Source organism: Ceratotherium simum, chromosome 14 (genome assembly GCF_057802395.1).
Source record: "Ceratotherium simum simum isolate JZ-2026a chromosome 14, ASM5780239v1, whole genome shotgun sequence".
Lineage (NCBI taxonomy): Eukaryota > Metazoa > Chordata > Mammalia > Perissodactyla > Rhinocerotidae > Ceratotherium > Ceratotherium simum.
Window position 1 is genome coordinate 64,754,713 of NC_141913.1, and position 15,820 is coordinate 64,770,532.

General features: G+C 41.1%; 1 protein-coding gene across 1 annotated transcript in view; it reads left to right on the forward strand.

Annotated features, from left to right (window-relative positions):
• Nucleotides 1-225: 225 nt before the first annotated feature.
• Nucleotides 226-15,820, forward strand: part of ADNP2 (ADNP homeobox 2) — a 37,988-nt gene continuing 22,393 nt past the window's right edge. The window contains exons 1-2 of the mRNA XM_087439394.1: nt 226-546; nt 6,571-6,691. Coding sequence (XP_087295520.1) covers nt 6,584-6,691 — 108 coding nt within the window. The 5' untranslated portion in view covers nt 226-546; nt 6,571-6,583. The remainder of the gene's footprint in view (nt 547-6,570; nt 6,692-15,820) is intronic.

Genomic DNA, 15,820 nt, shown 5'->3' on the forward strand with positions numbered 1-15,820 from the left:
CCATTCCTGCTGCTGCTACTAGCTCCACCCCCATTCCATGCAAATGAAGTCAAAGCTCTGGTGAGCCCACGTGATTGGTCACGTGGCGGATGACACCAGCGCCCCACCCCTTTAATGACGTCACCACCCACTCAACCTCTCGCGAGAGTTTGCACAGATGCTGGTGGGAGGCTGGCAGGCCAGTCCACTGTGGCAGGAGAGGAGTCAGGGGAGGGGGCTGCAGCAGGGGACCCCCACTGTCATCCAGAGCCTCCAGTCCAGCTTTGGGCAGGGGCCTCAAGGGGCCTGTGGGGCAGTGCCCAGGGGGTCCCATGCACACTGTCCCCCCATTGGCTGGCTGCACCGGCATGCAAATGAGGGCGCGCGTCACTTCCGGCGGCCAATCGAGCGCCATTTTCTCTTTCTGGCGGTGCCGGGAGGAGGGGACAGGGTCGCGCGGGGCGGGCGCGCCGAGGCGGGGGTCCCGCCGCGCGGGGCGGAGGCAGGCGGGGCCCGGCGGGCGGCGAGAGGCGGCGGGGGAGGCGGCGGCGCCCCGGGCGCCCAGCGGTAGGTACGACCCGGGCCCGGCCGGCCCGGCCCGCGGAGTCCCGGCGGGCCCGCCCCGCCCCGCCCCCACCCGCGGCTGCCGCGCGCCCCGCAACGCCCCCCGGCGGGGGTTCGCGGCCCGTCGGCGCCCGCGCCCTCCGCGTCTCTGGGGCCGGGTGGTCGCCGCGGTGCTGGGGGGGGGACGGGGGGACGGGGGGCAGGGGCGGGAGATGGGGACGACGGGGGGACGGCACGGGGTGAGGCGGGGCCGGGGGGAGGGGGAGGGGCCGAGAGGGGGGAAGGGGGCCGGCCGGGCCCCTGGGGCGCACCGGCCCCCCGGAGCCTCCGCGGAGCCGCCTGCACACCTCGCTCTGCCCTGCGGTGGTTCCCCCGAAGGGAAGCACTGTGGGAAGAGCAGCCCAACAGCTGAGAGCAAATCCCTGTTTCTTCACCCTGAGCTTTTGATGTGGATGTTGATGATTGATTTGCAGACGTTGACATAAAAATTTTAAATTTTCATATGCTGTTGCTGACTGTTGACATAGATCCTGTTTGCAAAATTTCTACTAACTTTGGGCTTTGGAATGTCAAAAGTTATAACTGCTAGTTCAAATAGTGCACAGTTGCAGAATGATAAGTAAATATTTTAAGTATTTTCTTTGAATTTGAATGGGAGCCTTGCCTGAATGCTGTTAAAACTCGGTATAATTGAATACAATGGGTCATCACAGCCACTTGAGACCTTGAGGGATCTCCTGGGGGGCGGGAAGCTGACTTACAATGCAGGTTGCCAAGTGCCACGAAGACCGTTAGAGGGTCCACACCGGTTTCATCAAATAAGTAGTAGGGCTTGGAGTCTGGGTGGGAGTCGGGGCTGTGGGGAGCATTTGTGGGAGAGAGAGGACCGCATGTAGGACTAGGCGCTGTGAAAAGTGCACGTTCCTGTTGGGTTGGGGGTCAAGTAACCTATGTGTGACTTCTTTAGAGCTGTTACTGGGGAGTTGACCATATTATGAAGGAACTTGGATATTTAGGTTGCAGTTGGGACTTTGTCTAGCCAGTGGTCTTTAAGCATGGAAGTGAGAGATCTGTATGTAGCAGGAAACTGTGCTGGTTAGAGGATGGCCAGGAGGAGGGAGAAGAGAAGTTCTGCTGTCTGATTGAGGTGGTAGGAATAGGAGGGCTGTATTTAGGGTTAGGAATTGATGATTGATTATGGGGGATGAAGGCAGAGTTGTGGCAAAATTTTTAGAAGAGATTGTGGGGCGCCTTTTTAATTTGAACCCAGGTTTGCAGTATGCTATTGGTGAATTTATGGTTGTAGTCATTTGAAGGGGATGAGTCCCCAGCATTCTGCTGTGCCCTCCACTTTGGCTGTCACATTTATTAGGGCGGTGTGTTAACGTGTGAGGAAACTGGAAGGCTGATGACCTGCTGAAGACGGTGTGTCTGGGGGGGATCTGCCTGTGTTTGAACCCAGACCTGAATCTTGCTTTCATGTATGGCACAAAAATAAAAGCCCTGTATTCCAGTATTTACGGCATTTCATTTAGATTTTTGGAGTCAGCTAATAGCAAAGTCACAGTGCTTCTGTTCTAAGTGCTTTTCTTGTGTTAACTCATTCATCTTCACAATACTTCATGGAGTAGGTTGTACTCTCTCTGTTTTGCAGGCAGGCAACTGAGGCCCAGGGATGACGTAATTTGCCAAAGATTACACGGCTAATAAATTGTGGAGCTGATTTGAACTCAGGCAGTGCAGCTCCAGAATCCTTGCTTGTGAGACCATTGTGCTGTGTTGCCTCTCAAGTGAAAACCTTTTTGGTTTTACTTACCTTTTGCCAAATATCTTTAGACTTTTCCTCCTTACCTCAGTTTTTTTTTTTTTTTTTTTTGTGAGGAAGGTTAGCACTGAGCTGACGTCGGTTGCTAATCCTCCTCTTTTTGCTGAGGAAAACTGGCCCTGGGCTAACATCCCTGCCCGTCTTCCTGTACTTTATATGTGGGATGCCACCACAGGAGGGCTTCACAAGCGGTGCATCGGTGTGCGCCTAGGATCCGAACCTGCGAACCCTCCGGGCCGCCGAAGTGGAGAGCGCAAACTTAACTACTACCCCACCAGGCCAGCCCCTCAGTCATTTTTTTGATGCTGATGTATTCACCTGGAAGGTCTTGGCCTCCAGCTCTCCAGACCTCCATAGCCTTGCCATTTTGAACCTCCATATCACTTTTTACATGTTTTAGGATTCTTACCCTGTTTTATATGTTTTGTTCACTTGTTCGGAACATTTGCTATGTATTATGTTCCTTGATTGGCCGCAGACATGGAAAGACGACATGATTCCTGCCCTGAAGAAGTTCAGTCCAGTAGGGGGAATAGATATATAAATAGGTAATTGCAGCACAGTGAGATGAGTGCAATGACAGAAGTATAAATTGGTTACTCTGAGAATTCTGAGGAGGGGCACCAAGCTTATCCTTGGGGGAGGAGGGGTTACAGGAGCATAGAAGTGGAATTGCCAACTCACAGAAATTGTCGTTTAAAATCTTGGGAGATGCTGCCAAATTGCCCTCTAAACACGTAGAAATCACAGTTTTTCTACTTACTCTCACTACCAGTGGATATATCAATCTTTGAAAGTTATTCTTTTGATGGTTTGCCTGGTGTTTCTTTAACTTGAATTTGACTGACTTTGTTTTTAGCTTTTATAGCTTGCACATTAAAAACCTTTTTTTGAAAGAGTTGCAGATTTATAGAAAGTTGCAAGTGCAAAGAACTTTTTCCCCTGAATCATTTGAAAGTTGCCAAATAGGATGCCACATTATGCCAAATATTGTCTATTTCCTACAAATAAGAACATTCTTCTACATACCCAGAACACAACCATCAAAATCAGGAAATCAATAGATTATTACCATAGAATCCTCAGATGCCATTGAAGTTTTGTCAGTTGTTCCAATATCATTTAGAGTAAAAGAATCTAGTTAGAACTGCATGTTGTATTCACTTATCTTTAGTCTCTTTCAATCTGGAACAGTTCCTTAGTATTTCCTTCCATGATCTTTTTTTAAAAGTGTGTAATTCATTGATTTTTAGTAAACTTAAAGAGTTGTACAACCTTCACCACAATCTAATATTAGAATTTCTAGCACTCCCCAGAAAACCTGTCCGTCTGCAATTACTAGCTGTTCCCATCCCCAGCTAACTTCTAATCTCCCTTCCATCTCTCTAGATTTGTCTTTTTTGAGCATTTCATATAAATGGAGTCAGACCATAAGAGGACTTTGCATCTGGCTTCCTTCACTTAGTGTAGTGTTTTTGGGATTCATTCATGCTGTAGCTTGCAGCAGTACCTACTTTTTATTGCCAAATAGTATTCTATAGTATGGATATACCACATTTTGTTTATCCATTTACCGTTTGATGGACATTTGGATTGCTTCCACATTTTGGCTATTATGAATAGTGCTACCTTGTATATCTGGACACTTCTGAATATTATAGGCTAGTTATTGTGTACAGTGTCTCTTAATTTGGACTTGTCTGCCAGACTTCTGTGAATTACTCTTTTTCCCTTGGTTAATAATAAGTATTTTGTGGGGAGGTGCTTGGAAACCATGTAAATATCCCATTCCTCATCAGACTTTCAATTTATTTAATTATTTATATCACCATGATCTTGTGTATATTCTAGTGGGTTATATTTTAGTTACTATTGCTGTATACCAAACCACCTCAGAACTTCATGGAATAAAACATTTTATTAAGAAAGCTCAATAATTCTTTGGGTCAGGAGTTCAAGCAGAAGCGTGGGAGATGGCTTGTTTCTGTTTTATGCTATCTGGGAAGACTCAAAGGCTGGGAGTGACTTGACAGCTAGGGGCTCCAGAGGCATCTTCACTCACTGGTGGTTAACGTGAAACACCTCCATGTGGGCTAGTTGAGCTTCCTCACAACATGGTTTCTGGATTCTAAGCCTGATGGTTCCCAGAGAGCAAGCAGAAGTGTGTGGCGTTTTTGTGGTTTAGCCTTGGAAGTCACATGGCATTACTTCTGCCATACTTTGTTGAAGCAGCCACAAAGTTCTGCCTAGTTTCAAGGAGTTGGGGCATAGATGCCCCCACTTTTTGGGAGGAGTGTCAAGGTCATATTTTAAGAAGAGCATGTGGGATGGGAGATACTGTTACATTATCTTTGGAAAATTCAATGCCACAGGGTATAATCTGTTACTATCATTGTTTATTAGATGCCCAAATTATCCCACATTTGGCTTTTGGGAACTTCTTCAAGCTGGATTCTTTTGAGTTCTTTTGACATGTCTTATCATTCTTTGAGCAACTTCCTTATTTTCTGGCACAAGACGTTCTAGGCTCATCTTGTCTTTTCCATGTTCCAGCTGTAGAATCAGCCATTTTTTCAAGGAGCCCTGGTTCCTTTTAATGGAAAGTAGTATTTGGAAAGTGAGATTTGGGCCCTAGGAGTGCACATTGCTGCTGGGATGTGCAACTGCTTCCAGGCTCTTTCAGTGGACAGAGCTATGGAATATACACACACACTTTTACAACTATGTTTATTTTTTATCTATGTGAATATTAAAAACAATAAGGTCACACCTGTACCTCCTATTTTGGTCAAGTACCACAGGTTTTATTTTAATGTTATGCCTTTTCAGATATTTTAAAAACAGCTTTATTGAGATGTAATTTATATACCATACAATTCAGCTATTCAAAGTGTACAATTCAGTGGCTTTTAGTATATTCACAGAGTTGTGCATACATCACCACAGTCGATTTTAGAACATTGTCATTATTCCAAAAAAAAAAAACAAACCCTGTTCCCCCTTGCCATCTCCTTCCAATCCTCCTCAGCTCTAGGCAGCCAGACCTCAGCTCTGCTTTCTGTCTCTATAGATTTGTCTGCTCTGGACACTTCATATAATGGAATCAGACAGTGTGTGCTGTTTTGTGTCTGGCTTCTTTTACTTAGCATAGCGTTCCCCAGGGGTCATCCATGTTGTAGCATGTGACAGTACTTCATTTCTTTTTATGGCCAAATAATATTCCATTGTATGGATATACCACATTTTATTTATCCGTTCATCAGTTGATGGACATTTGGGTTGTTTCCACTTTTGGCTGTTAAGAATAGTGCTGCTATGAACATTCTTGTACAAGTTTTTGTTTGAATGCATGTTTTTGACTTCTCTTGGGTGGAATTGCTGATTTATATGTACCTATATATTTAGTCTTTTGAGGAACTGCCAGAGTGTTTTCCAAACTGGCTGCACCATTTTACATTACTACTAGCAATGTATGAGAGATGTAATTTCTTCCCATCCTTGCTAACACTTGTTCTTTTCTTTTTTAAAAACTATAGCCATCCTAGTAGATGTAAAATAGTGTCTCATTGTGGTTTTGATTTGGATTTCCCCATAGCTGATGTTTAGCATCTTTTCATGTGCTTAATGGCCATTTGTCTTTTGTCTTTGGAGAAGTGTCTAGTCAGTTCCTTTGCCCGTTTTTAAGTTGGGATGTCTTTTAATTATTGAGTTATAAGAGTTTTTAATATATTCTGGATATAAGTTCCTTATCAGAAATATGATTTGCAAATATTTTCTCCCATTTTGTGGATTCTCTTTTCTTTTTTTTTTTTGATAGTTTCCTTTGAAGCACAAAAATTTTTAATTTTGATGCAGTCCAGCTTATCTATTTTTTCTTTTGTGGTTGGTGCTTTTTGGTGTTATATCTAGGAATCTATTGCCAAATCCAAGGTCATGAAGATCTATGCCTGTGTTTTCTTCTAAGAGTTTTAAAGTTTTAGCTCTTACATAGAGGTATATGATCCATTTTGAGTTAATTTTTGTCTGTGATGTAAGGAAGGAGTCCAAGTTTGTTCTTTTGCATATGGCTGTCTAGTTGTCCCAGCATAATTTGTTGAAAGTTTACTTTACTCTTAGTGTTTTACCAACCCTGTTAAAAACGAAATGTATATCTGTATATCTATATACATACTTATTACAGTTTTGTTTTCTTCCCTTTTAAGGAAAACTTCAAAAATGTTTCAAATTCCTGTGGAGAATCTTGACAACATCAGGAAGGTACGGAAAAAGGTGAAAGGCATTCTTGTGGATATTGGGCTTGACAGCTGCAAGGAGTTGCTGAAGGTAAGAGGACATGAGTAACCTTTTAGGAGAAGCAGTAAGAGTGGGGATGCAGTGTTGGCTTTATGGAGGTGAGGTCTGAACTGGGAGTTTTTGAAGAATGGGTAAGATACGTCAAGAAGGAAATTGCTAATACTTCCAATGAGTGCATGAGAGCATCATTAGTTCTTATTTATGTCTTTCTGACTGAAAATGGGCTACTTTAAGCTGTTCAAGTTTTTAAAGTTACTTTTAGGAGGGGCTTTTTATAGTCGTTAGTTATAAAATGCATTCATTTTTGACCTTTGAGGGGGAATGTGTTGAATTACTTATTATTTTAGCAAAAGAAAACCCTAACTTAATTTCCCAGTATTGTTAGAGTAATCAGCAAATGAGGATGCATACATGATATGATAGGGTTTTATTTTCTTTTCTGATTTATGAATTTAATGCATACAGTCTTACAAAAGTTTAAAAATTAAGGTCACAGTCACATTTATTGATAAGTTGTGTTCTCATATAATTTTATCCTGTCTTATAACTTGAGAATATATGACTGGCACATATAGGAAAGAAGTAAAAATTGTTAAAGAATGCTTGCTGTGTATCATTATAGCCATTGATAATGCTATGTATGTTTTATTCAGAACTATCAAAATAGGGACTGTATCTGCTTTGAATTTTGTAAACTTGTGAAGAATTTGATTCAAAGTATTATTGGCCTGGGAAGAGTTCAGATTCTTAATTTTCAGATCTCAGACTTTCAATCTGATTGATTTTATTTATAAAAAGGCAGTCTGATACTGAAAGACTAATAATTACCAGGATTCTCATTAATGATCAGAATTGATTTTTGCTCTAGTAGACAAATATCGGATTCTGAAGGATCCCAGATAGTTCTCTGCTTAAAATTACCACCCCAAAGAGATGTTCCCTCTAAAATGCGGCCCTTTCCCGCTGTGTTCTCTGCTCTCTGGCTGCTCGTGCCTGGCGTTGTTGGCTTGTCTGTCTCCCCCCGGTGAATGTAGAAGGCAAGGACCTCATGGTTTTGTTATCCAGTCTATTACCTATGATCAGAATTGTCGTAGATAGATGCTTAACAAATATAGCTATATTTTTAAGAAATATTTTTTAAATGAATGAATGAAAGCAAATCCCAAGTGAGAAATACTTTGACTGTGACTGAAAGTCCATTTGGAAGTAAAAGGACAGGGGAGAGGCTGAAGTGGGAGCTGTTAGGTAGACACTCTTGCTGAGGAATAGTCTTCAAATAAGAGAACTCTGAGTTCTTTGCAGCTCTGTCTATAAATGATCTTATGCATGAGGGAGAAAGCAGGGTAATTATTTGGAGACAAGATTGAGAAGGTAAATAGTAGACACATAGTCCATTAATAATAGATGAGTATGTGTATATAAGTAATATTTGCAGAGAATGTAAAAATAACTAGCTAAGAAAACAAGTGTATGTGTATAGACTGACAGCATTTCAAATGATAATATATGGCAAGCTCCTAGAATGGTGCCTGGCACGTGGGGAAGGCTCAAAAGATGAACCCTGAAGGTAGAGTGGTATCCTTCAGTAAACAGACTGAGAATGTTCTTGGATCATCCTTTTATTTTAATCCTGGCTATTAGCTAATGGTGTGACTTTGGGCAGATAGTTAATCTTTGGGCCTCAGTGTCCTTATCATTACAGTGAAGAAATGCAGAGTTAGTCAGGATGCTTACCTCTATTTGCGAGACAACAGTCTAGCTGGAGTTGAGAGACAGACTTGAAACAATGATAGGAAGAGACAGGCAGGAAGAGCTTTTCCAGCTGGAAGCTAGTGTAGCCTTTATGGAGAAGACGAGATTGGAACTGTTGTTTGTTTGTAAAGAGTGGGTAGGATTTTCCAAGTGGAAGGAATTAGAAAGGGTATTCCAGGAACATGGAATTTAGAACCACAACCCAGTTGATAACCCCCTCAGACCAGGCTGAGTGAATTAGGTGTTTTTTAAAAAAATTGTTCTATTTGGAAATAATAATTCAAACTTACAGAAGAGTTACCAGAATAAAAATAGTACAAGGAAGACTCATTACCCTTCATCCAGATTTAGCAGTTATCAACACTGGATCCCCTTCGCTTTAAAAGTTGCATATTCTTCCCTGTGCTGTGTGTGTTGTTTTTCCCTGAACCCTTGAGAGTAAGGTGCATATCTCATGACTTTTAGTACCTAAATACGTTGTGTGTGTTTCCTAAGAATAAGATAGTTTCTGGGGCTGGCCCCGTGGTGTAGCGGTTAAGTGCGTGCGCTCTGCTGCTGGCGGCCTGAGTTCGGAACCCCGGGCACACACCAACCCACCTGTTGTCAGGCCATGCTGTGGCGGCATCCCATATAAAGAGGAGGAAGATGGGCACAGATGTTAGGCCAGGGCCAGTCTTCCTCAGCAAAAAGAGGAGGATTGGCATGGATGTTAGCTCAGAGCTGATCTTCCTCACAAAAAAAAAAAAGAATAAGATAGTTTCTTATATTGTCACAGGATGGTTATCAAGTTTAAATTTTATGTTGATGGGATATTTTTGTTTGATCATTTATAGCGTTTTTCTCCATCGGTAATGGACCCGGTCTAGGGTCAGGTATTGCCTTTGGTTGTCACGTCTCTTTAGTCTCCTTTAATCTGAATTCAGTTTTTAAACGGTATTCTCTTAGAAAATTGGCTTTGTTTTAACAAAGCAAATAAAACGTAATAAAATGTCAGTAACAAATTGACTAAAAATTTTCATCCTGGAGTCCTTTGTTTTTGACATTCTGTAGAACTGAATGTTCCTCACTAACTTTTGCTTCCTTAGTCGGCCTAAGAATGTGTTTGCTCATCTGAATTTGTTCTGTTTACTTTTTCTTCCTAATACTATCCTGACACAGATACATACATACTGCACAAGGGAAAATTAAAAGATTTGAATGGTTTACAACTGTTAAGTAGTTACATTGACTATTGGGTTAAATATAACTAATTCTTCTGGGGGAGAATTTTTGTTTTTATTAATTTGTAGTTGGTCCTATATTTTACGAAATTTTTAAAAATTCAAATAATGTAAAAGTTCACTGTAGAAAAATTAGAAGCATACACAGAAATGTAGAGAAGAAAATAGGACTCACTTGTAAACTGTTACCCCAAAATATCCATTGTTAACATTGTTATATATCTTTCTAGATTTTCTTTGAATGGGCCATGACCAGATATATGATACTGTACTAGCTTCGTTTTGCGTTTTCACTGAATCTCACATTAAGAACTTTTTTCCATGGGCCGGCCCCGTGGCTTAGTGGTTAAGTGCGCACGCTCCGCTACTGGCGGCCCGGGTTTGGATCCCGGGCGCACCGACGCACCGCTTCTCCAGCTGTGCTGAGTCCGCGTCCCACATACAGCAACTAGAAGGATGTGCAACTATGACATACAGCTATCTACTGGGGCTTTGGGGAGAAACAAGGAGGAGGATTGGCAATAGATGTTAGCTCAGGGCTGATCTTCCTCACCAAAAAAAAAAAAAGAACTTTTTTCCATGTCACATGCATTTATTCTTAATCCATGATAATGTTTAGAGTTTATTGGTTTCAAGCAACAGAAACCAACACTGACCAGCTTAAAAAGGGAATTTGTTGGAATTCTCTTGGGGGCTTATAGAGGGGCAGCCCTGGAAATAAAAGGAGCCAAGTGAACACCTGTCCATGGTCCTTTCCACTTCCCAGCATTTCAGATTTCACAATGAGATATCACTCTGCCTTCTCTGATTTCCAAAGCATATATGGCTTTACTCCTCCCAAGAGTTAGGCCCTCAAATCGAAGGCTATACAGTTCTTGTCAAAAGCCTGACTGAGAAAAGTGAACCTTAGGGAAGATAGACTCTTCCAAGAACCTTATCTCCTTTTCTAAAAGTAGGTCTAAACCTAGCTACTCATTAGAGTCTCTTGAGGAGTTTTTTAAAAATTTAGTATTTGATCGGTTAAATTAAGGGCTTGCTACATAATTTGCAGGGTACTGTGCAGAATGAAAACGTGTCGCCCTGGGCAGGCCCCACAGACACCCTGTCCCAACCCCCAGCAGATGGGTGACTCCCAAGGGATTGTAACCTCTGTGCCAGGATGTTCATGGTACCTGGATCCAGGGTGGGTTTGCCTGCCAAACACCTTGGTGCTGCCAGCCCAGGACAGGATTGGTTGCCACCTTGCCTCCTCTCCCCTCCTCTCCCCTTGTCTGTGCCAGGCTTCCCCTGGTGGGGACGATGGAATGTGGAGCTCTTGACAGCTTGGTTACTGCCCTAGGTTGTGGACGTGAGTCTGGGAGTAGTTTCAGGGTGCGGGCTCAGAGGGGGAGGTCGGGGTGGTGAGGTGGCGGGGATGGAGAGCAGAGACAGGATCTGTCCAGGGAATACTGGAGGTAGGACCCTCATGAGCTGAAGCTCCAAGCCCCTGATACGTGCGCCATTGTCCTATCAGACTTGACTTTTATAAAACAGATTCAGAGATGACATTATTAACAATTTCAAGTTGGTGACAACAGAGCATTAAGCCCCAGCACTGGCCTTTCTCAGCACAGGGACCTGTGCAACTGCATTGGTCCCATGACCATGGAGTCAGCTCTCACTGGTATTTTTTAAGACCTTCCCAGGTCTTTTTTTTTTAAATTTAATAATTTAGTTTATTTAACCTTATATACTCAAAATACTATTTCAGTATGTAATCAATTTAAAATAAGTAATGAAGTATTTTGCATTCTTTTTTTCTTTTAAATCTTCCAAGTATATTTAAAATTTTTTTGTTAGAGTAAAATATACATAACATAAAATTTGCCATTTTAACTATTTTTAAGTGTACAATTCAGTAGCATTAATTACATTCACACTGGTTTGCAACTATCAGTCCTGGTTCCAAAATTTTTCATCACCTCAAATAGAAACTATGTAGCCATTAAGTAATAACTCCCCATCCCCCTCACCACAGTCCCTGGTAACCTCTAATTTACTTCTCTCTCTATGGATTTGCCTATTATAGATATTTCATACAAGTGGAATCATACAATATTGGGCCTTTTGTGTCCGTTGTGTGTCTGGCTTATTTCATTTAGCTTAATGTTTTCAAGGTTGATCTTTGTTGTAGCATGTATCAAAATGTTCCTTTTTATGGCTAAATAATATTCCATTGTCTGAATATACCACATTTTATTTATCAGTTCCTCTGTTAGACATTTGGGTTGATTCCATCTTTCAGCTGTTGTGAATAATGCTGCAGTGAACGTTGGCTTACAAGTATCTGTTTGAGTCTGTGTTTTCAATTTTTTGGGGTACCTAGGAGTAGAATTGCTAGGTCACATGATAATATTATGTTTAGCTTTTGGGGAACCACCAAACTGTTTCCACAGTGGCTGCACCTTTTTACATTCCTACTGGCAATGTATGAGAGTTCCACTTTATCCACATCGTTGCCAACACTTGTTGTTATCCTTCTTCTCTGTCTCTCTTTCCCTCCCTGTCTCTTTCCTTCTCCCTCCTTCTCTCCCTCCCTCCCTTTCCATCCTAGTGGCTAATGATGTTGAGTATCTTTTCATGTGCTTGTTGGCCAATTGTATATCTTCTTTGGAAATTTCTATTCAAATCCTTTGCCCATTTTTTAATTGGATTGTTTGTCTTTTTGTTGTTAAGTTGGAGTTCTTTGTATATTCTGGATATTAAACCCTTATTAGATATGATTTACAGACATTTTCTCCCATTCTGTAGGTTTCTTTTTACTTTCTTGATAATATCTTTGAATGCGCAAAAGTTTTAAATTTTGATGAAGTCCAATTTATCTATTTTTGTTGTTGTTGCTGGTGCTTTTTATGTCATATCTAAGAATCCATTGCCAAATCCAAGTCATGAAGATTTTCTCCTATGTTTTCTTCTGAGAGTTTTATGGTTGTAGCTCTTTTTGTTTAGATCGTTGATCCATTTTGAATTAGTTTTGTATATGGTGTGTGGTAGGAGTCCAACTTCATTCTTTTCCCTGTGGAAATTCAGTTGTCCCAGCACCATTTGTTGAAGAGACTGTTTTTTTCATTGAATGGACTTCGCATCCTTGTCAAAAATCAATTGGCTATAGATGTTTGCGTTTATTTCCTCAAATTCATATGGAGTTGTATGGGGCCCCAAATAGCCAAAACGATATTGGGGAAAAATAAGGAACAAAGTTGTAGGGCTCACACCTCCTGATTTCAAAACTTACTACAAAACCATAATAATCAAAACAGTGTAGTGCTACCATAAAGATGGACATACAGACCAACGGAGTAGAATTGAGAGTCCAGAAATAACTCATGAAAGAGTGTTGGATTTTGTCACAGGCCTTCTCTGTCAATTGAAATGATCATGTGGTTTCTCCCTTTGTTCTGTTACTGTGAGTATTACACTGAGATATTTTCTCATGCTGAACTTTGCTTGCATTCCTGGTATAAATCCCACTTGGTCATGGTGTATAATCTTTTTAATATGCTGTAGGGGTTTTTTTCCTAGTATTTTGTTGAAGTTTTTTCTTCTTTATTCATAAGAAATATTTGTCTGTGATTTTCTTGTGATGTCTTTATTTGGCTTTAGTATCAGGGTAATGCTGGCCACATAGAATGAGTTAGGAAGTGTTACCTCCTCCTCTTCTTTTTTTTTTTTTTTTTTTGCTGAGGGAGATTAGCCCTGAGCTGACATCTGTGCTGATCTTCCTCTACTTTGTATGTGGGTCGCCGCCACAGCGTGGCTGACAAGCAGTGTAGGTCTGTGCCCAGGATCAAAACCTGTGAACCCAGGCCGCTGGAGTGCAATGCACCCAAGTTCAGCACTATGCCATGGGGCTGGCCCCTCCTCTTCTGTTTTTGGGGGAAGAGTTTGGGAAGAATTGGTGTTAATTGTGCTTTAAATGTTTGGTAGAATTCACCAATGAAGCCCCCTGGTCCTGGGCTTTTCTTTTGTTTTGAAATTTTTGATTACTATTTCAGTCTCTACTTATTATAGGTCTGTTGAAATTTTCTGTTTCTTCTTGGATCAGTTTAGGTAATTTGTTTCTAGGAATTTGTCCATTTCATTTAGTTTATTTTGTTAGTGTACAATTATTGATAGCATTCTCTTCTAATCTTTTTATTTCTGTAAGGTCAGTTGTAATGTCCCTTCATTTCTGATTTTATTTTTATCTTCTCTCTTTTTTCTGTCAGTCTAGCTAAACTTTGTGAATTTTGTTGATCTTTTCAGAGAAACAACTTTTGGTTTCTTTGATTCTCTCTATTGTATTGATCTTTGCTCAGTTCCCAGGTCATTTTAATTTTAATTTTCAAAAAGGGTTTGAGACCTCTTTCTCTAAATTCTTACCGTTGAATCAGTTTTGAACACCAGGAAACTGAGAATTAGAGCACGTGAGCTTCCACTGAATTATATTTTAATGGAATAAAGTGGTCATGGGAAATTTTCTACTGCATTTCCCTTTAGTATGTTTTCGATTACATTCATTATTTTACTCAGATTTCCCCATATAAAATCTGACAGGAAGTTTCTTTTCAGAACTAGTGTCAGAGTGTTTGGCATATCTGAGTGTCCGGGACCCACAGCCTGGATCAGTCCTGACCCTCCTTTTTGGTGCTCGGTCAGCCCAGGTAGGGGGGCCCATCCCTTGAATAATTGCTCAGTTTCACTCATTGACATGTAGAGGAAACCAGTGCTGTACTGGGCCGCTTGATTAAAAAGAACACAACGGTGGTCATGGGAGAGTGGGAGAGACATTGGATGTTCTTTCTGTGTATGGTGTGTGTTGCCTAGAGTAGAGATTTCTGATACATGCTGTGGACCCTTGACGAATCATGATATTATTGGGGAATTATTACAGTTTCTCTGGTGGTCTGAAAATTCATAGGTAAATGAAGCATTGTATGAGAATTGAATAAGTAATCTCTCCCGTTAAATTACTGTTATATTTCAAATGTTCAGAGATACTAATGTGATTAATAATATCCAAATTTACTTAAAAGTATTACTGTTCCTAGCAGCTTTTGTCATTATGTGTTTTCTCAGTTAATAGCTGTTCGAGGTACAAATACTATCACATGGAGGCCAGAAATCTTTGATGTTAAAGTGGTAGGGGAAAAAAGGTGGTTAAGAAAAGAAGGTCCCTAGGTTAGAGTTTCATAAGTATAAGATTTATTGAGGGAGGGTGAGATAGAAGGGAATTAATGTGGACCGCCTAGTAGAAATGTGGATCCATGATCATTTTTTTGCCTTTTTTAATCAACTTGAGGGTAATTGCCTTGTTACATGTTTTTTCTTATCAGTCTCCTCTTGCCTTCTGTCTACTCTGAAGCTCTTCCTGGAGGTACTGTTCTTCTGCCTCCTTAAAAAATCCCCCAGGAAAGTCTGCCCTTGGCAAGGAAGTTTGGCAACTCTTACTCGTGGTTCTTCGCTCCACTGCATCTAGTTCCTTTCTGTGCTGTCCTGTTCAGAGTTGCCATTTCCGAGGTACCCCTACACTTAACTTCTGTGCATCACGTCGTAGATTAGATTGAGACATCTAAACCAATGTTTACAAATTTGAGGTTGCAGCAGCTGAATCAGGAAAGCTTTAAAGAAAACAGATGCCCTGAACCCACCCCTATAGTAATCTTTAGGGACCTATATATGTATGAATAGATTTCTAAAAATTTATTAACGTATGTTTCTACATCTTATCTACAAAAATATATTGACATATTGTTAATACTTTCCATTTATTTCCTAATAATTGTTTTTTATTTTTTTTCTTATTAGCTCTTTTTTGCTGCATCTGACAACAGAAAGCACTCCTTCCTTTAAACTCTTCTCCTGTCTCCTGTGATACAACATTACTGTTTCCTTCTTCCTTTTCCTGTATTTTCTTATGAAAAATTTAAACCTACAGAAATGTTGACAGGATTGTACAGTGAAAACCCATCTACCTACCACCTAAATTCTACAAATTAACATACATATCTCCACTTATCATTCTGTCTTATTTTTTGATGCATTTCAAAGAAAGTTGCTGGGGCTGGCCTGGTGGTGCAGCGGTGAAGTGCATGCGCTCTGTTTCGGTGGCCCGGGATTCGCAGGTTTGGATTCCGGGCACGTGCTGACACACCGCTTGTCAAGCAAT